We start from the raw sequence: 21,940 nt of genomic DNA, 5'->3' as shown, positions 1-21,940 counted from the left end.
GGATATTGTTTTACTACATAACATGCTGTACTGATGTCAGGTTTATCTCGCTCAGCTAAACTCCTGTTATATAACTATCTGGGAAATGTTGGTTTAAAGAAAGCACATAATTAAGCAGCATCTCTTTTTTTGGTAGATTAGAAAAGCTGTTCAGATTTAGTAAACCAAGAAAATTTGGAATTCTAATGACCAAAATCTCTCTTCCTTTAAGAGACCTAAAGTCCCAACCCTTTCTCAGGTTGATATAGATTATAAATGTCACTAATCCCTAGTGCTCAGTGTATTTTTCTTTAGCATATAATATTTTTGTTCATGAAGGGATTCGTCAGGTAGTCTGTATTTTAAGTCCCCAAAATGTTTCCAGCAGTGCATTCCAAGCTTAATAAGGTGTGATACTTACTGGGTTAGCAATGTCAACATATTATGGGACACGCAAGGTTTTTATTTGTGTTTTTTATAAACCATTATGTATATTGTTCATCAAACTTATAATTTTGAGACAGAATTTCAACTTTCCATAAACTATTACAAATATATCTCTGACAAAAATATGTTCATATATGCTCAGTGTTAAAACATTACAGTAAGCTCAATATGTATCATCAATAACAAAGAGTTCACTCATCCAGTCTGTGGTGGTGTTGTTTATTTTTTATTGGTATTACAATAGTCCTTAGAGGCCCAAAATGAGTTGGGGGCTGCATTTGTATACATGAGTTTACAGTCTAAACCAGGGGTCAGCAACCTTTCAGAAGTGGTGTGCCGAGTCTTCATTTATTCACTCTAATGTAAGGTTTCGCGTGCCAGTAATAAATTTTAACGTTTTTAGGTGGTCTCTTTCTATAAGTCTATAATATACAACTAAACTATTGTTGTATGTAAAATAAATAAGGTTTTTAAAATGTTTAAGAAGCTTCATTTAAAATTAAATTAAAATGCAGAGCCCCCCGGACCAGTGGCCAGGACCCGGACAGTGTGAGTGCCACTGAAAATCAACTAGCGTGCCGCCTTCGGCACGCGTGCCATAGGTTGCCTACCCCTGATCTAAACAGACAAGACAATTAAAGGATGAGAGAAAAGAAGTATTATTAACCTAATTTTACAGATAGAGAACTGAGGTATAGAGAGAGTAAATGACTTGGGCTAGGTCATAGAGGAACTGAACCCTGATCACTTGAGTCCACTACTTTCACTGGAAGACCAGCCTTTCTTTCTGTATATTGTTTGGGCAATAAACTGAACCACTAATAGTTCTCTTCTTCTCAAACTTCTGTGACCGTGAGTCTATGGATATTGATTGTAAATGGGGAGCAGACATGACTGACAGTGAGATACAGTGCCTGAAGCACAAGTTCAAGGTTTGTTAATCGCTGGATTAAGTAACTGGGGGTAGCTTTTCAAACTCTTCAGGACAAATTTTTTTCCTATCAGCTAAAATTGCCAGGCTGAGATGTGTATATATACCATTATGCAAGATACTCTTGCATCTGAAGAAGTGAGGTTCTTACCCACGAAAGCTTATGCTCCCAATACTTCTGTTAGTCTCAAAGGTGCCACAGGACCCTCTGTTGCTTATATATACCATTGTTACCTTTAGGAAAAACGTTCTAAATGTGCTGTGTTTGTGGTTACTATCTGGCTTTGCCTATGCTAAGAAAGTTAAGTGTTTTTCTTCACCAGTTCAGCTCTGCTCGTGCTACCAGTGGGAGAGGCTTTATTGTAGAGAAGGGATAGACGTGTCTATAGCTATGTTGTCTGTTTAGATGGCAAAGGCACATTTCCTGCCTATGTTACAGTTTCCATTGTTTTTAGCACTGGCAGAAAAACACTTATAGATGTTTCTAGTGTGGGGACATTGTCCCTTGAGGTTTTCTTTTTCTTTTTAAAGGTCATGTGACCTTCTCAACCAGTAAGAGTACCAGCATTAATCTAAAAACAATTCCATCAGCTAATCTAGCCCCGAATCCTGCACACATTTTGACCTTTCTGCTTTGGAGTCCCATTGAAATGCATTGTCCTCAGGCTTTCTGTTTTTGATGTTGCACATAACTTTATATTGACAACGATACATAGTTTCATTGTAGAAGTTTTCAGGGAGGAAGTTGGAGGTGTTGGCATTTGGGCAGGAGTTGGCTTTCACTTCTGGCACCTGGGGAGACATGGGAGCATTTTGAAATTGTGGGGTAAGCATGCTATTTGGATTTTTTCTAAAATGAGCACCACTGAAATAGGTACCTAAGCTGACATTCTACATTGCCATCTTTAGGTTTCAGAATTCACACTTGACTGAGATGACTGGGACAGGGTACGCTTCTCAGAGCTGCTGTTTGGGCTGGCTGTGGACTCAAGAAGACATTAGTGCATCTGTTTATGCTCAGTTTGAATTTTCAAAGTTTGAGGGCTAGGGAACACAAGGTCGAGGTCTGCAAGGGGCAGTGACCTTTAGTATGCAGACTGGACAGAGGACACCTTGGCCACATGAAGAGTGGAGGCTGGGCTATGGGCCAGAGTCAGAGTGGGAGGACCAGGAATTGGGATGCACGTCCACCCAGCAGCCCAGTGGAACTCTGAGGGGAAAACAATATTTTTATTACTTATCAACTGGCTCTCCAGGGAAGGGTCCTGGAAGTGCAGTCCCGGTGTAGTGTGGTGTCAACAACTGGGGCCAGAGCTTCTGCAGAGGGACACTTTCTCCCACAGGAGGCCCTGGCTTCCTGCTTATATCTTCCAATCATATGTTAAAACGATCCAGGCAGTTTGGTGGTCAGCCCCATAGTTGGTTCTCTGGGAAGGGCAGTAGACAATAGGGGAAGCTTTCTCTCCTTTGGCCCCTTCTGCAGGCTTTCCTGTGAGAAGCAAGGATCAGAGCCATATTTTAATTTTGTTTAACAAAAGCTTGGCTTCTGGAGCACAGTAGTGCTTCCTTCCTTTCCTACGATGAAAGGAATCCACAGCAAGTTCTGTCATGGTGAGGCATGAGGGGCCCTGGCTATACCATGCCTCCTTTATCCCATTTTACCTGAAGTTACGCAGTAATTTGGTGTGTCAGCTTCAGAGAACAGATTCTGAACCTCTTTAGTTTCCTCACCCTTAAGAGTATCATTCGCCTTATTGAAATCAGTAGCAAAACGCCCATTGACTTCAATGGATGTAGGAGCAAGGTTACCCTATGGTTTGCCAGCATATTCACAGAAAAAATTGGTAGGCAGTAATCTGGGGGAAAGTGACATGCTGCACCCTGCAAAATCAGTGTTGTAAACCTCTATTGTGTACAGTACTTCATTAGCAGCCTTTACAGGAGGAGTTCCTTTCTGCTGTCCTCTGTCCCTCTCTCTGTTCAGTTCTTAACACACACCCACATACAAAAGTATTTGTCAGCCAGTCCTTGTTAAACTGAAACCTATTAGACATTCAGTGTTGATCGGGTAGGTTTTCTCTCTGCATTATCAAGCTTTATCGTGTGGCACTACACAAGTCTTGTTTTAAGTTTGTTATGCTGGGTTGCATATACAGCTGTATTGTGTCACAGTGCAGGGGAATAATGCTCCCCATGTGACTTCTGATATGTTTTGTGTTCAGTTTTGAGCACGTTATTGTCAGACAAATTCTTAGAGTTAAATGAGTTGATAAAAGTAACACAAAATATAGGGGGACTGGAGCGGCTGGTTTATTAGGGAAGGTTAAAAGAGTTTTGCTAAGTGAGGCCATAAATCTAATTATTTCTAGGGCATGAACATCAAGGAGGCAAATTAATTAGTTAGCATAGTACAGTGATTGTAATGAAGAGCAGTGGAGTCATATTTTTTTTTAAAAAAAGCTAGAGGTATATATTGGAGTGGGGCGCGGTATGGGGGCAATGTCCTGACCATGGTACACTGCTACCTAGATATAACACGAATTCGGATAGAACGCGGTAAAGCAGTGCTCCTGGGGGGCGGAGCTGCGCACTCCGATGGATCAAAGCAAGTTCAATATAATATGGTTTTACCTATAATGTGGTAAGATTTTTTGGCTCCTGAGGACAGCGTTATATCGAGGTAGAGGTGTATCTGTTAGACTGTTGAGTATTCTTCCAGGGGAAGTGATGTAAGCACTATTTTCTATAGAAAACATCTATAAATGTACAGTGCAGAACAATCCTGTATTGGTAGGAAGAGGGTCTAGAACACCCCTCCTAGATCTTTTCTGTCTCTAATTTATAGAGATATTCCACAAAATGAAAGGTTTGAGAAGCAGTGCACTAACAAGCAAACTCTCCCAACATATCTGTAAGGTAAGTAAAGATTATCCCCATTTTGCAGAAGAGGAAATTGAGAAACCAAAAGGTTAAAAGATTTGCCCTAGATCACATAGTGAATCAGTGGGAGAGTGGGAATTAAAATGGATTTTCTGCCCCCAATCCCAGTCCACTAAACCATACTGCTTCTCTAAAAACATTAATTGCTTTTACTGATAAAAAATGCTTTCCAGTTCTGAGAGTAGACGAGAAATATCTATGGCTAAAAAGCATTTGATATTAAAAATAAATAATAAATCATTAACTTGCCATTGAGTTCCGACCTGGTTTTAAAGCCAAAATAAGATGCCCATAAAATAAAATGTACTTATGCACTTTAATCTGGACTCAGTATCATATTGTAGTTGTGTTTTGTGCGGTTGATTTTTAATATACATTTAATAACATAACTAAATTAATTAAGATGCAGTTTATAAGTATTAAAGAAAGTGTCAGACATACAACAGATCATGGGTTCAAGTGACCAAAGTGTATAAAACATAAAAATTAGGGCTGTCAAGCGATTGAAAAAATTAATCGCAATTAATCACACTGTTAAACAATAATAGAATATCATTTACTTAAATATTTTTGGCTGTTTTCTACGTTTTAAAATATATCTATTTCAGTTACAACACAGAACACTAAGTGTACAGTGATCACTTTATATTTATTTTTTATTACAAATATTTGTGCTGTAAAAAACAAATAGTATTTTTCAATTCCCCATTGGAAGTACTGTAGTGCAATCTCTTTATCATGAAAGTTGAACTTACAAATGCAGAATTATACACACACACAAAAAAATCTGCATTCAAAAAATAAAACAATGTAAAATTTTAAGGCCTACAAGTTCACTCAGTGCTACTTCTTGTTCAACCAGTCCCTCAGACAATAAGTTTGTTTTCATTTGCAGGAGATAATGCTGCCCACTTCTTGTTTACAATGTCACCTGAAAGTGAGAACAGACGTTCGCATGGCACTGTTGTAGCCGGTGTGGCAAGATATTTACGTGCTTGATGCGCTAAAGATTCATATGTCCCTTAATCTTCAGCCACCATTCCAGAGGACATGTGTCCATGCTGACGACTGGTTCTGTGCGATAAAGATCCAAAGCACTGCAGACCAAAATAAATTTCAATGAGTATTCTGTTGTTTAACAGTGCAATTAAAACGGCGATTCATCACGATTAATTTGTAAATTGTGATAAATGTTTTTGAGTTAATCGCGTGAGTTAACTGTGATTAATCAACAGCCCTAATAAAAATGTATGTAATAAATCCTGTCTCCATTGAAATGAATGGCAAAACTCTCATTGACATTAACAGGACCAGGTTTTCACTCATGAAGTTTAGTTACTGTCAAAATAAAACCCAACTTTTTTAAACTAAGGTTTGCATAATATGTATGGGAGTAAGACGGTTTTGTCCTTTTATATTAAATTATCCCATAATATATGCCATGCATAAGAAATAATTTAAGAATTTAAAATAATAACATCATAAATTAAAATAATAACAATTTAAGTAGTGTTGTAGCCATATCGGTCCCAGGATATTTTATTGGACCAACTTCTGTCGTCTCTCACCAACAGAAGTTGGTCCTGTGACGGGCCACCCCTAGGGTGACCAGACAGCAAGTGTGAAAAATCGGGACAGGGGGTGAGGGGTAATAGGAGCCTATATAAGAAAAAGACCCAAAAATCGCAACTGTCCCTACAAAATCGGGACGTCTGGTCACCCTAGCCACCCCTTCCCCCCCAGGGATGCAACCTGGAACTGGGGTACCACTGTGCCCTCTGTCTTACCAATCTGGGTTCCCTCTCACACTGTGACATTGTGACAAGCTGCAAAGCCCTCCAAGATTGCCCTCACACAAACATCCACAGGGAGGGTCCATACCCAGCTGTGTTCATGAATGCTCTGCCAGCCACTGCATGAACCAACAAGAGAGAGGCTCCAGCCAAAATACTCCCCAGCCTCCGACTCTGGAGCTGTATCGTCTTATCTTGGTCAAAAGCCTGGCCAGTATATGAGTTGTTACCCAGTCTGCCACTTCTACAAAGGAAAGTTGACGTGCATCAGCTCTTGGTCTTGAGCTGAGATTTTTCCCCAAGGACTTCACTCAAACCACACTGTTTTAGGTAAAAATATAAAATAGATTTGTTAACTACAGAAAGATAGATTTTAAGTGATAGTAAGCAGATCAAAGTAGATTACCTAGCAAATAAACAAAAACACAATCTAATCCTAATATACTAGATAGGATTTGAATTAAGCAGTGTCTCACCGTATTAAATAGTATAAACAGTCCACAAAGGTTTCATACACAGGCAGGTTTCCTTCTTTCCTGCCTGGGACCAGAACTTCCTCCAATTCAGTCTTTGTTCCTCTGGTATTTCCAGGTGGAGAGTGAGGCCCCTTGATGATGTCACTTCCCCCTTTTATAGCTTATTCCAAATGGCGGGAATCCCTTTGTTCCAAGCCAAGTTCCCAGTCCAGTTTGTGGAAGAATACAGGTACCAAAATGGAATTCAGTATCATGTGAACTGGTCACAAGCCCTTGCATGCTCTGATGAGTCATGGTAGCCATTATCCATAGGCTGACTGACAGTTCATCAGGTTAAGATAAGCTTTCTCCATGGCCCATTGTCTTTGTTGATGTGCCATTCAACTTGAATAGGCCAATCATAGTGTACTGGCAGACTGTATGTAAAGCTTTATGGGTATTAATCAGGTGCATGCACATTTGAAATACAAATACATAGTCAATAATCATAACTCCAGATACAAAAATGACACATTGATACAAATAGGATAATCCTATCCAGCAAGCCATAACTTTTCTATTGACACTTTACAGGACGCATTTTGTACAAGATGCATCATAATTATGTCATAATCATGTCATAATTATATCACTATGGTGATTATGGGGTGAAGAGTGTCACAGGTCCAAAAAAAGATATTACTTCACCCACTATGTCTCTCTAATAACAGTTTTAAGAAATTAGAAAGTTTTAAGTGTCAGTTACAATGAAAAAACAATTATTTTCAGATTGGTAGGTTATGGTGTATTATACCACAATTATTCCTTGATTATTTATTTTAAGGAAAACCCACCTTAACTATTTTCTTTGCTTTTGCTCAGAACTTTATCATTTGACTTTGTGTGCGCACATAAGCTACCAAATACTAGGATGCTTTCTGACCATTAGACAACATGCCAACATATTCAGTTATTGTAGGATAAAATGACTTTATTTTCATTCTATTATTTCTTCATTGCTTAGACAGTAGAAGTACAAGTGTGATCCCTAGCCCTTATATCGGATTAGCTAGCTACACTGTGTGCTTGGTATTTCCAGTGAATATATTTAAATTGCCTCATGTTCGGGTAAAGCAGACATGAGAACCAGGCTATTGCCACAGAATTCGCATTGAAAAAAGTGATCAACTTTCATATCTTTTTATGTTTCTCTAGAGTTCAGCAATATTAAGTTTAGAAATCTTACTGTATAAACATATACAACTTGTACTCTCCTTACTCTTTCTGCGTGTGGATTTGTAAGACTTCTTTTGTAATTGTATCCAATTCAGCACAATAGCAACATCCCTGATCTACCAATTTTTTATTTGATTTGCTGATGTATTGTAAATGCTATGTACTGTGCTGGCATGACGAAACCTAATTTGAAGACTGATTTGTGAGGAAATGGCAGTATTTTTTATTTAGGGCTTGAAAAATGTACTCTCCTAATTGTCTGTGGCAAGTAGGAAGTTTTCTTAGGGGTTTGCCAGAATCACTGCCGTCAACATCTGCAGAATATGTTTCCATGGGGGGGGGAAAATTGAATATTTACAGATGAAACCCAATGGAGTGCTGCCTTTTTAAATCTGCAGGCAAGAGGGGCTGTGCTCCCTAATTCTTATTCATCATCTCCTCTGGACTGGCCAGCAATCTTTGCAGCAACACCCTCTGTGAGCCAGGAGCAGTTTGTCAACTTGGCTGCAGATACTTAGCAGCCCCACCTGTGGTAGGCTGTCCCTTCTTGGAGATAGGAGGGAGGGAAGAGAGAGCTGCCTTGGCTGTTGAACTATGCTTTCTTGCTCGGCTTTGGTACCATGTGGGTACCTGATGGAAGGAAAAGCAGGATAGCTGCTCCACTGACCACTTCTTCCTGAGCCCAGGACAGCCGTTAGCATAGCATGGCTTCCTTCTCTATTCCGACACTGAGTACAGCATGGGAGGGGAGAAGATACTGATAACCTACTCTTTTCCCTTCATTCCCCTCAGCTTGAAAAGAAGGCTACAAATAAGTTGAGGGAGGCATATCATAATGTTTGGAGGGAAGACAGCATGAATTTGGGAGGGAGATGGCAGTGAATCAGTTTATGGGTATTGGAAAGCCACACAATATGAGTTTTGTCAGGGTGTACAGAGAAAGGGGAATACTTCAGATACTTTTAAAAAATGATCTGTCTGGTATCTGATATGTACTATCTGTATTAGAAATGATCGGTTAGGGCATTATTCTGGGTGCACGTGGGTAAATTAGATTTTTTTCCACCTAATTTAGATGTAAAATTGTTAACGATGGTTTGCCGTATCATTTGTAGTATGCACCCGTGCCACAGAGCAACTGGCAGTGATCAGTTATCATCTGCTGAAGTACTGATGAACAGGAGGAAACAATTTTCGCACACCAAATGGAAAACTCATAATGGCCTAATCTGGAAGGAAAGTGTAAAATTAGGACTTGATGATACAATGTTTGCTTTTGTTGTCTTCCTGGTATTCTTTTTTGAAAGTACTCAAAGGGAACTAGAACAGACAAATAAAAATGCCCTGTATCTGCTGAGAGGATCAAGATCAGGCCTCTAGATAAGTTAGCTATAAAAGAATAGAAATGTGGCAATACCTCAATTGTGTGAGACATTTTTTCAAATGGGATTAGAAAGAAGGAAACTGTGGATATAGGATGACTTTTGTAACACTCATAATTTTATTTTTCAACAGATAAACACTCTTGTAATAATGAAAAGAGATTTGACCATCCTTCCTCTTTGATTTAAAAATAGATTTTTCTGTCATCTTTGACATATCAGCTGCAAACTAAATCATGATTTCTGCACTTTAATTATAATATCCACGTATTTGGAAATGTCTGGGTTTACAGGAAAGCTATGAAATGAATGCAGTGAATTTACTATAGTAATGCTCACTTCGTGAATAATTTTCCTTTGATTTTCAGTTTGTTTAATACAATAAATTATTTGAATACATGCTACATCAAGTACCGTGTGAAAATGTCAGAAATACCTGTATGTTGTAAATGTTTCATGATCATACATGTCAGAATTTTTTAATTTTACCTAAATTCTGTTGCTTTTATAGATTATCTTTCGCAAGGGATAGACCTCTCTGGAATAGAAGTAATTGAAAATGACCTGCTTTTTATTGCAAGAGCTCGACTTGAGGTTGAAAATCAGGCTAAACGCTTACTTGAGCAAGGGGTAGAGACTCAGGTAAAATACTTTTTTTTTTTTCATTTTCAAAAGCAAAGATAAATATGGAACTTTGAAGCTAATTATTCTGTTTACTATAAGCTTGTCAAACTGAGAGACCAAACCTGACAAATCTTACTCATCTGAGTAATTGTTACTCACATAAGGACTCTCACAGAAGTTAATGGGGCTAATTGCATTAATAAGTTTACTCACAAAAATAAGATTTTGCAGAATAAGGGCCTGAAAACTTGAGAAAAATTAAATGTATATTTTATAGACCATAAAATAACAAACTTCTTTTTGTGGTAAGGGGATTGTTTGTTAATTGAAAATATTTTGTATTAATATAATGCTCTGTGCTTTATATTGAAAGTTACTGAACATTACAAATGAATTTGAAAAATGTATTTTCTGAGAATTGCAAAGAATCTGCTGCCATTTAGCTGTGCTTTGGTGTAATGAACTGATTCAGAAGTTTTCCTATTAAAACGTTAAAAGACATCTTAAACTTTGAGATAAAAATCTACTTTAAGGAGTATCAGAATGATTGTGCATAATTATATTCATTTATACTAAATCTGATTACCTGCAGTTTAAAGGGCCTGAATAAATGTGTTATTATTTAACTATTTACAATACCATCTATGCTTTTTTCTGCATTTTTCTATTTTCCTGCCTTAGTATTTTTAAAATAAATTTACATTTTTATAATTAAAATAACCCTTTATTTTAAATTTAAAGCCCCTTAATTATCGTAAGTGGAATGTTGGTCTAATATAGTTCTTTAGTCAGTTGGGATTCTATGGGAAACAAAGAATATTAGAAAAAGACATTTGTGTGCTTTTTTTTCACAAAATTTTCTAGTCATGTTAAAAAATTAGGAATGCGATTATAAGTAAAAACGTTAAAATAGCATGAATGTTCCCTACATTTTCAGTGACATTTAAGGGTTAAAGACTTGGTTTAAGCTTAATTGCTTTGAAGATATAAAGTGGAGGAATTCTATTGAAAGTTAATAGGAAAAAGGAAAAAAAACAAATGAGACCATCAATTATATGCAATACTCCTTTACCATATTTGTTTGTGCTAGATAATGGAGTGCTAAAAAAGACCACTCTGAGTCTCATACTTATACTTACACTGAGATTTCTTGCCTGCTTAAGGCCAGTCTATGGTAGGTTTTGATGTTGACACAGCAGCAAAATGAGAGCATGGAATTAAGTGGCAGGCTGCATCTTTTTTTTAAACTTTAACACAGGGGAGGAGTTCTATCTGCCCATTGCCCCTGCTCTTCTATACCAGGCATTTAATTGTTTCCAGTGTGGGGGTTGTAGGGCTTCTTACCATATAACCTGTTAACCACTGCCAGGGTTACAGGGCTCGTTACCATATAACCCATAATGCAGAGTGGCTCTCCTCAGCTTATCCTGCAGGACTCAGCTCTCTCTGAGTCTTAGCAGAACTGTGACTTTTATCAGTATGGCTTTCCTAGTGTGTATTACACCAATGCAAAAAACCTATTGAAAACAATACCTAAGAGGAAGTAGGCAGTAATTTTTTATTGTAAATAGGGCTATCATGCAAATAGAAAAAATAATTGCGCAATTAAACAATAATAGGATGCCATTTGTTTAAATATTTTTGGATGTTTTCTACATTTTCAAATGTATTCATTTCAATTATAACACAGAATACAAAGTGTACAGTGCTCACTTTATATTTATTTTTATTACAAATATTTGCACTGTAAAAAAGACACAAGAAATAGCATTTTTCAATTCACCTAATACAAGTACTGAAGTCCAATCTCTTTGTCATGAAAGTCGAACTTACAAATATAGAATTATGTACAAAAAATGACTGCATTCAAAAATAAAACCAGTAAATCTTTAAAACCTACAAGTCCACTCAGTCCTACTTCTTGTTCAGCCAATCTCTCAGACAAACAAGTTTGTTGATATTTGCAGGAGATAATGCTGCCCGCTTCTTGTTTACAATGTCACCTGAAAGTGAGAACGGGCGTTCGCAAGACACTTTTGTAGCCGGCATTGCAAGGTTTTTATTTGCCAGATATGCTAAACATTCGTATGCCCCTTTGTGCTTCGGCCACCATTCCAGAGGACATGCTTCCATGCTGATGACACTCATTAAAAAAATAATGCATTAATTAAATTTGTGACTGAACTCCTTAGGGGAGAATTGTATGTCTCCTGCTCTGATTTACCAGCATTCTACCATATATTTCATGTTACAGCAGTGATGACCCAGCACATTGTTCATTTTAAGAACACTTTCACTGCAGTTTTGACAAAACACAAAGAAGGTACCAATGTGAGATTTCTAAAAATAGGTACAGCACTCGACTCAAGATTTAAGAATCTGAAGTGCCTTCCAAAATCTGAGGGACAAGGTGTGGAGCATGCTTTCTGAAATCTTAAAAGAGCAACACTCCAATGCGGAAACTACAGAACTCAAACCACCAAAAAAGAAAATCAATCTTCTGCTGGTGGTATCTGACTCAGAGGATGAAAATGAACATGCGTTGGTCCTTATGGCATTGGATCATTATCGAGCAGAACCCATCATTAGCATGTACGCATTGTCCTCTGGAATGGTGATTGAAGCATGAATGGACATATGAACCTTGAGCGCATCTGGCATATAAATATCTTGCAACGCTGGCTACAACAGTGCCATGCCAATGCTTTTTCTCACTTTCAGGTGACATTGTAAACAAGAAGCGGGCAGCATTATCTCCTGCAAATGTAAACAAATTTGTTTGCCTGAGTGATTGGCTGAACAAGAAGTAGGACTGAGTGGACTTGTAGGCTCTAAAGTTTTAGGTTGTTTTGTTTTGTTTTCGAGTGTAGTTATGTAACAAAAAAAGTCTATATTTGTAAATTGCACTACAGTACCTGTATGAGGTGAATTGCAAAATACTATTTCTTTTGTTTATCATTTTTACAGTGCAAATATTTATAATAAAAAATAATATAAAGTGAGCACTGTACAGTTTGTATTCTGTATTGCAATTGAAAGAAATATATTTGAAAATGTAGAAAAACATCCAAAAATATTGAATACATTTCAATTGGTATTCTGTTGTTTAACACTGCGATTAAAAATGTGATTAATCACGATTAATTTTTTTGAATTAATTGTGTGAGTTATCTGACTAATTGACAGCCTTAATTGTAAATATAGCAAAAAGATCTTTAAGATTAGTGTTTACTCCTTTCAGTTTGGGTTCTTTTCACATGTCAGATTTGACCTTGTCTGACAATTTTTTATTCATATTAAATACTAACACAGGGCTGACAAACCCCAGGAAAATTAGTCTCACTTCATTTGAAGAATTGATAGTTTTATTAGACGTTTCAGACTGTATCAAGATAATCAAGAGATTATTAGAGTAGATGCCTGTTGTGGTTTAGCGAGTGACCGGTTTCCAATCAAACTGGGGATTGTTTGGAAGAACTTTATTAGTGCTTAATTGTATCAGAAGAAAAAGAAAGATGAAACTGTCATGATGAAATGTTGCTTGGTTTGCTTCACTGATTTCTTGATGAAGAGAATAATTTGCTTTAGAAGATTGTGCTTCCTTCCATTGTCCTGAGAAATATAGAATTACAGTGATGAACAACAGATACTATGTCTTTGTTTAGAACTTTTTATCATTGTAGTTTTATTTATTTATGTGACAGATATATTTACTTTTCATACATTTCAAGGCTGGATGTTGACCATAAGAGAGTTGGGATTCTCCCTACTTCTTTCTTTTGTGTTTTGTATAAGAGAAGCCATGAAATAGCTCAACTTCCTATTTGATCCTTTCTGAGCAGGCATGCCTCTGTGCAGCTGAAGATAGTGCATTTGTAGTTTCTAATGTGATAACTTTGGAATAATTTGGATGTGTATATACACATTCTGTAGTTGTAGTTTGTGGTTTTATGTCCTGAATTTTTCTTTAAATAGTAAACACTCTAGATTATGTTCCTACTACATTAAAAAGATTTTTTTTGTCTTAGCAACCTTCATGATTCATGTCTGTGTGAGTTGAATTTATAGCCCTTTGTATTTTCGGTTAGCTGATTTTGAATGTTGTTCTGTTCTCAAGACCAGGTGGCAAGTATTGAATGTATCTTTAGCATACTATGCCAAAGTATCTAGTCATATTATGAAAACCTTTGCAGAAGTGGTATTTCCTGAACAGTTTATTTCTGAGTATTCTTGCAACCACCTTGAGGGAGAAGGGAATTTAACTATAATGTTTTAAAAAGCTAGCTAGATAATGTCTATAATGAGGTCTGCTTCTTTACAATTGTATGTAATGTTGGGCTGCAACTTAAAGAACATAAATCACAAGGTGAATACAAGGAGACTTAATTGCATGTCTGTTACTGTACTTTACATATGCTAAAGCTTATTCACACTGACAGACAAAGAAGGCAAAATTATTAAGTAGATCTGCAGATGTGTGTTTATTATTAAAAAGTAATACTATTGTACATCTGAAAGGTTTGAGATTATACCAATTAATATGCAAAGAACATTTTATATTTCTAATTTGTATTCTACATGCTATTTTGAAAAAGGTTTGTGCTTCTGTTGATCTGGGTTGATACTGTGGACAGAATTGTAATTAATGATTGTGTGAGACAAAATTATTTTTCTGTTTCTCACAATATACTGCACATGGAAATGATTAAAAATTGCTTGTTAAATTATCCATCAATAACCTGGTGATAAGGCATTCTATTGAATGCAATCTGCATTGTAAACATCTCCTGTTCCATGTATCCAACTAACAACTAAAGATCCATGGGAATTAGAACTTAATCTTGTATTCTCAGTTCATTATACAATTTTCATTTTGAAGCCAAATCAGAAAACAGTTTGAAATTTACAAAACAAAAAGTATTTAATTTCTTTTAAGGAAGTGATAAAAAAGGAAGATATAATTCCGCTCTTCAAACATTTACGAAAAATACACACAGGATTTGATCAGATGTTTTGATACAGGTTGATAATCTATCATTTCTCAGGATCTTAATTCAGACATATAGTATCTTGAGATTATTCTGAGGATAATTTTGAGTGGTGTTTGAAATAGAAATCTCTAGATTCCCCCCCCACCCCCCATTTTGAAAGGAACGCAGTTGTGACTGGTAAGACCAGAATTTGACTGTGTGTGTTTTTATGTATATGCTTGCAAAGTCCATGCATCTCCTTTATAAGCCAAATACTCAATGCTCTTTTTTTTTTTAATATAAACAATCCAGGTTTTATAGATTCCAAGGCCAGAAGGGACGACTGTGATCATCTAGTCTGACCTCCTGTGTAACATAGGCCATAGAACTTCCCCAAAATAATTTCTAGAACATATAATTTCGGAAAAAGATCCAATCTTGATTTAAAAATTGTCAGTGATGGATAATCCTCCACAATCCTTGGTAAATTGTTCCTCTGGTTAGTTTCTCTCACTGTTAAAAATGTACAAATGATTTCCAGTCTGAATTTGTCTAGCTTTATGTTCCAGCCATTGGATCATGACTGAAGAGCCAAATATTAAATATTTGTTCCCCATGTAGGTACTTATAGAGTGTAATCAAGTCACTCCTTAATCTTCTCTTTGTTAAACTAAGTAGATTGAGTCTGTCCTATAAACCATGTTTTCTAATCCTTTAATTGTTCTTGCAGCTCTTCTCTGAACCCTCTCCAGTTTATTGACATCCTTCTTCTGATGAGCCCTCTTACAAGTAGTTCATCAGTATGCATCTGAAAATGAGGCAAGGGAGAGTAAAAAAATTATAACTATGAGAAACACATAGGTGTCACCTTTTTAAGCAAAAGAATTGTAACAGCACCAAAAATTCATCACCTGTCTCCTAGAATTGTACTATTCTCCATGTGAAGCTACCCTGACTTATGATGGCATGAGGCACATGACAAGGTGAAACTTCCCCTTCTAACATTTCAGCAACTATCTGTCCAGTGAAGAAATTGCTGCTATTATCTTTAATCATTTAGATAATCCCTACTACCCGTGGCAAGATATAGAGATCTTAACTGGCAGCAGGGCTTGACAAATCCATTCACTCCTTGCTAGAGTCGAGCAGGATGTTTTTCCAATCTTCTTTCTGTCTAACCTAATCTTATTTTGATGCCCACATCACCATTGTATCTGAGCACCTCCCAAGAGTAGGATTAAAAACAATGATATCTCTCTCTTCTGTGGCTAATGTGGGAGCATAAGCTATCAACTTCTTCAGAATTTAAGCTATTCCTCTATGGCCATGAAGATGACCTTAGAGATGTGACTTGAATATAAAGTAATGTACTGTTTGTCTTCTTGAGTCTGCAGACAGATACCGCCACTGCCTCTGCCACTTCTTGTAGATCTTCCAATCAACAGCAGAGTGAAATTTACCAGACTGATGAATTTCACTGCAGCTGTTCTATGGAAACCTAAGCAGTAGTGAACCTGTCAAGAATAATATCAAATTCATGCTATTGATACTGTTTCTTGGAAAAGCTATGAGCCAAAGGACCCCAAAATAGTGGATGATAAGAAGGGTTGTGTAGTGGGAAAACTTTAAACTTTCTCCTTTCCTTTTGTTGAAGTAGCCAGGGGACTAAAGGGAGCAGCAAAGATAAGCATCCAGAAAGCTCATGGAGAAAAGTAGATAACTGAGCACCCCCCCCCCTCACAGCATCCAGGAGCTTCTGAAGGGAAAAAACCAAAAGCTCCTTCTTTTCTGTAGTTGTGGGAGGGAAGATGGAGTTTTCACATTTATCTGACACCTCTGAAAAAGGAGGCTTATTTTAAAATTGGAACCCCAAAGCTGGGTTCCTGGGAAGCACCATCTTCTTTTCCAGCAGGTGAAGGTCGCAGAGGAGCTAGGCTTCTACCATGGGGTTGCTCCAAGACCTCAGTCCGAATTCCCTTTGAGAGCTCATTCCACAGCCTGATCTCGGGGGGATATTTTTTCCAGGAGAAAAAAATAGACCCTGGCAGTACCCTGCATGAGGGGGCCCTTGGCATAGCGAAGTAATTGCCCACAGTTGTCCTCTGAGTCCTTTCTGAAGGGTAAAAATGGAGCCACTCAATCCCTGCTAAGAGTCACAAAGACAAGCAAACCTCACAAACAGTGACATCAAAGACTACTGCCAGATCTTAAGGAATCGTCATGCACACTTTGTCATCCTCTGACAGAGGGAGATCACAGTTAAATTTTATCAGTGCAGTTTCTATCCCATACCCAGGCCTTACTGACCTATATCAAAGGAATGTAAGGATTCAAGAACCTCCTTTGCTGCCCTGTCAAAGCCTTTTCAATGGCCTTTTACCAGAAACTGATGTTTGGAAACAGGTTGAAAATTAGCAAAATTGCAAGCATCAAGAATTGGCTTCTTTAGCAGGGATCTCCCAACAGCTTTCTGGTATTCTGATACCCTGTCATTCCTGAAGGGAAACATCAGCAATCTGTATCAATAATGGATATTGGTCCAACTTTCAGGCTGTGGCTTGACGCATCCCCAGCACATCCAAGGCCAGTGACACACGCTGAACGTTGGTGAGTAAAGCCTGGAATTGTCTGTGTGAGATACTGTTCTTTTTACACAGCAGTATATTGCTCAATGGGGATCTGAATAATTTCAGTAACATGAAAATTCTTCAGAGTGAAAATCTCTACTCTGTACCAGCTAGGATTAACCAACTTGTGAACTTTCTGGAATAGTTTTGCTGTGCATAGTATTGTGGATGTTATAATGGAGATGAAGAAACCTTTTGTTTCCTATAGAGACATAGCATAAGATTTCAAGAGTTTTAGTACTAGCATTGGTCAGGCTCAGCATGAGACTTTCACCACTGTCACTCTTGCTTTTTCTGCTCTCAGTTCATCTGAAGTAAACTATGTTGACCTGCGAGAATGTTGCCAATGAACAGGGCACTGTCAACAAAGATAGACAAAAGATCTTTATAAATGGCTACCAAGCCATTGATAGAGTGGTTGCTTGGTTAAACAATATTCTTTCTCACGACTGCCTGCAAACACATTGATTCCATCGACATACAAGGGTAGCCCACCAGAACCCACATAAATACACTTCAGTTTTGAATTGAAGGAGTCAGTGGTTAATCTATGACAAAAGTATAACTTCCACCTGCTGAACTTTGAGTCCTGAAACAAATTTCAGATCCAGAGTGGACCCAGTTCTGTATGTCCCCTACCAACCTGTCATTGAAATTATTCATATTAGGGTTGCAGGATTGGGCCGTAAGATGGCACCAGGACTTGACTGAGCAACTTTCTACCTGGGTGGTCCTCTGCATCCTTCACAACTTCAGTTTGCAAAATAAACCAGGCAGGGCCATCTGATGATAATGACATTTAGCTCTTTCATAGTGCCTTTGATTTGAGGAATTCCAGATGCTTTACAAGCAGTGAATAATCATATGAGTCAGAGAATTAATAGTAGTATCTCTATATTGTTTGTTTGTTTTTTGCCATTGGAAAATGGAGGTACCAAGAAGTCAGGTGACTTGCCCAGGTAGAGCTGGGCAGAAACTCAGGATTTCTGACTCTTATTCCTGCACCTTAACCATAAGGTTATCTTTCCTGTCTTGTTTTGGGTAATCTAAATATAGTTGTGTCCTTGACCATGACTTCCTGATTTGTTTTTTGATCCCATTCATGTATGTCCATGTGTGCTTCTGGAAAAAGCTTTTTGCAAGTGCAGAAGTTCTAGCAATTTTTCCTTTATGGACAGCTTATTAGTTTAGATTTTCTATAGACAGAAGAGATGCTTCAGGACCCTGCACACATTAGGTACTTTGGGACTGTCAACAATATTCGAAAAACTAAGAGTGGGAGGCAAACCTTCATTAGCAGAGGTCTTGGGACTCTGGAATTTCCTTTTATGGGAGTGAAGAATGACAGTACATCTTAGGGAAAAATTATTTTGTAGTTAAGACCCTAGACTGAGATGCAGACAAACTATTCTTGGGTTCTTGGTTCTGTTCTTGCTCTGCGAAGACATCATGTGAGACCTTGGGGATATTATGTAATGTGTCTATGCCTCAGTCCCTGCTCTATAAGAGGGAGATAATAGTATTTTCCTACCTCACATGGATGCTGTGAAAATAAATCCATTGATATTTGTGAAGCATTCAGATACTGGTGATAATGTAGGAGAATCCAATAAATAAATGTAAAATAAATAACTACTTTCTGATCTAATGAATGTAAATGACACCATTGTAGCTTTTCATAATAATGGTTAAGACTGATTTTTTTTCTCAAAAAACCCCTCCAAAACACCTCTGCCAATGACACCCAAACAAATTAAGGAAGAAAGGGAAGAAAACCCACAAAAAAGAGGAATTCTTTACTCTATTCCTCTTTTTACTCCTGGGGGGATATGGCGCCAAAAAATTCAAAATTCTGCGCCAATCCCCCCCCCCCAAATTCTGCAAATTTTATTTGTCAAAAAATGCAATATAATCACACAAGTTTCAATTGTTTTGGTAAGTTATTTAAACTACAATATAGAAAAAAACACAATAGCTATTCAGCATTTCCTAAACATGTGAAAATTAAGTTACAAATGCTTAGTAACTAATACTTTGCATTCCAGTTATAATCCTGGATTTTCATTTAACTACATTAAAGAACACCAAACAGCCAAAAAAAAAAAAAAAAAGTGGAATGTTATTTTAAATTGCTCAGACTTTCACACATGAAAGTCATACAATTTTGCTAATCATTGTTATGGTCCTGGCCGCGTACTTTGGGAAGTGCTTGGTTCTGATTGTCCTGACATTTTATTGACTGGTAAATGTTTTATTTGCCCTCAAAGTATTTTATTGGCTAAGTAAAATAAATCCTGCACTGTAATCTAACCCCATTGTGCTACTTTGGCACAGGAAAAAAGTGAGAAAGCACATAAGATCTTCCTAGCTGATTCCCATGCTGTCATTTATAAGGCTTTACATCACTCTGGCAATGTAGGGGCCTTAAAACTTTTACAGGTTTTATGCTTCTGGGGGAATTGACTGAGAATGGGAACAGCTAACTAACAATAGGAACATTAACAATGTTAGTATGCAGGCAGTCTGCTACATTTCTGCCTCAGGGAATGAGATCAATTAATCATCAATAGCAACATTAACAAAGGCTATATCTACACTACCAATTTTTATTGACAAAAGTGATGGTGACACACAAAAGTTGGCATAATAAAAATCAGAATCTCATGTTCACACTTGCTCCCTCTATTGGTAGATCGCGTCCACAGTGAGGGCACCATCATTGATAATGTGAGCATTGCAATGTGGGTACCTATCCCACAGCCCAACTCCACACCTTCTGTCGGTAGGTATTATGGGAAGACAGAGCAGATCGCGGTACATCTTGGGACCTGGCTAAATGTCCTGTGATGCATTGCTTTGTATCCCAGCAGTCCATGGGCTTCTGGCTTTGTTTTGTGGCATTTTTGCAACAGCCATTCTCTACTGTGCACCCTGGTATCTTTGTGGGAAGTGATGGATCCTGCACTGCTCTCCTATGCTCTGTTAACTGTCATGAAGACATCGTGGATGGCAGTGCCGTTAATCATCAAGTTCCTGACTGAAGAAGACTCCCAGTTGCCTGACATAGGAGCAACTTTAGATTGCTTTTGGTATTCACAGAGCAGCTGCATAGGGTAGACCATCGCTTTTGGGCTCAGGAAACAAGCACTGAATGGTGGGATCGTATTGTCATGCAGGTATGGGATGAAGAGCAGTGGCTCTTTCAGAACTTTCGGATGCAGAAAGCCATCTTCCTGGAATTGCGTGCGGATCTCGCCCCAGACCTTGTGGCTCAAGGACACCAGAATGAGAGCTGCCCAATTGGTACAGAAGCGTGTGTCGATCGCTGTGTGGAAGTTGGCAATTCCAGACTGCTACCAGTTGGTTGCGAATCAATTTGGAGTTGGGAAGTCAACCATTGGAGCTGCGTTAATGCAAGCGTGCAGGGCAATTAATCACATCCTGCTGCGAAGGACCATGACTCTGGGAAATGGGCGTGAAATAGTGGACAGCTTTGCAGAAATGGGGTTCCCTAACTGGATGGCAATAGATGGCGCACACTTTCCAATTTTGGCACCAGACCCACCTTGTGACAGAGTACATCAATAGGGTGGGGTACTTCTCCATGGTGTTGCAGGCGCTTGTGGATCACTGTGGGCATTTCACTGACATTCTGGGGTGTTTTGGGAAGGTGTATGACACACACATTTTCAGGAACACTAGCCTGTAAAGCAAGCTACAAGCAGGGACTTTCTTTCCAGACCAGAAGATTACAGTGGATGCTGAAATGCCTATAATGATCCTGGGAGCCTCTAAGTAACCTTGACAGCTGTGGCTCATGAAACCTTACATGAAAACATGGACAGCCGTAAGGAGTTGTTCAACAACAGGCTGAGTAGGTGCTGGATGACTGTGGAAAGTGCCTTTAGCACATTAAAGGCATGCTGGTGTTGCCTTTATGTCAGGCTAGACTTTAATGAAGATAATATTCCCATGGTCATAGCCACATGCCGTACGTTGCATAATCTCTGTGATGCTAAGGGTGAAAGGTTTGCTCAGGGCTGGAGTGCTGAGGCAGACTGCTTGACCACTGATTTTGAACAGTCAGATACCAGGGCTGTCAGAGGTGCCCAGAGGGGGGAATTTGAATCAGAGAGGCTCTGAAGCAGCACTTTGACATTGAGCACCAGTAATGTATATCTCTGTCAGAGGTGTTAATTTTCCTAGGATGCAATGTTGTCATTTTGGGCCTTATATTCCTGTAAGACAATGATAACAATGCCTGTGCATGTATTGGTAATGCCTACAAACTAAATTTGTAGAAAAAAAAATAAAGGTGATTGTGTGTCTAGGTCCAGCTATCATGCAGCGGGGGCTGTGATGCTGGATCAGCAGGCCGGCACCGCGCGCTGCAACTTTGCCCCACCACCAGCCTTGCGCGCTCACCCCCATCGTCGGCCACTGGACCCCCCCCACTCACTGCTGGTGGGCAGGCAGCTAGCGAGCAGGGATCCAACCAGCAGCAGGACCCGCCAGTACTGATGGGGTGTGTGGGGGGAGGAGACAGAAAATACGAG

The 21,940-nt window shown here is 38.4% G+C and overlaps 1 protein-coding gene across 1 annotated transcript in view; it reads left to right on the top strand.

Annotated features, from left to right (window-relative positions):
* Positions 1-21,940, top strand: part of COG5 (component of oligomeric golgi complex 5) — a 296,023-nt gene that overhangs the window by 115,561 nt on the left and 158,522 nt on the right. The window contains exon 7 of the mRNA XM_034766634.1: positions 9,675-9,805. Coding sequence (XP_034622525.1) covers positions 9,675-9,805 — 131 coding nt within the window. The remainder of the gene's footprint in view (positions 1-9,674; positions 9,806-21,940) is intronic.

Source organism: Trachemys scripta, chromosome 1 (genome assembly GCF_013100865.1).
Source record: "Trachemys scripta elegans isolate TJP31775 chromosome 1, CAS_Tse_1.0, whole genome shotgun sequence".
Taxonomy (NCBI): Eukaryota; Metazoa; Chordata; order Testudines; family Emydidae; genus Trachemys; species Trachemys scripta.
This window is presented reverse-complemented; position numbering and strand designations above follow the sequence as displayed.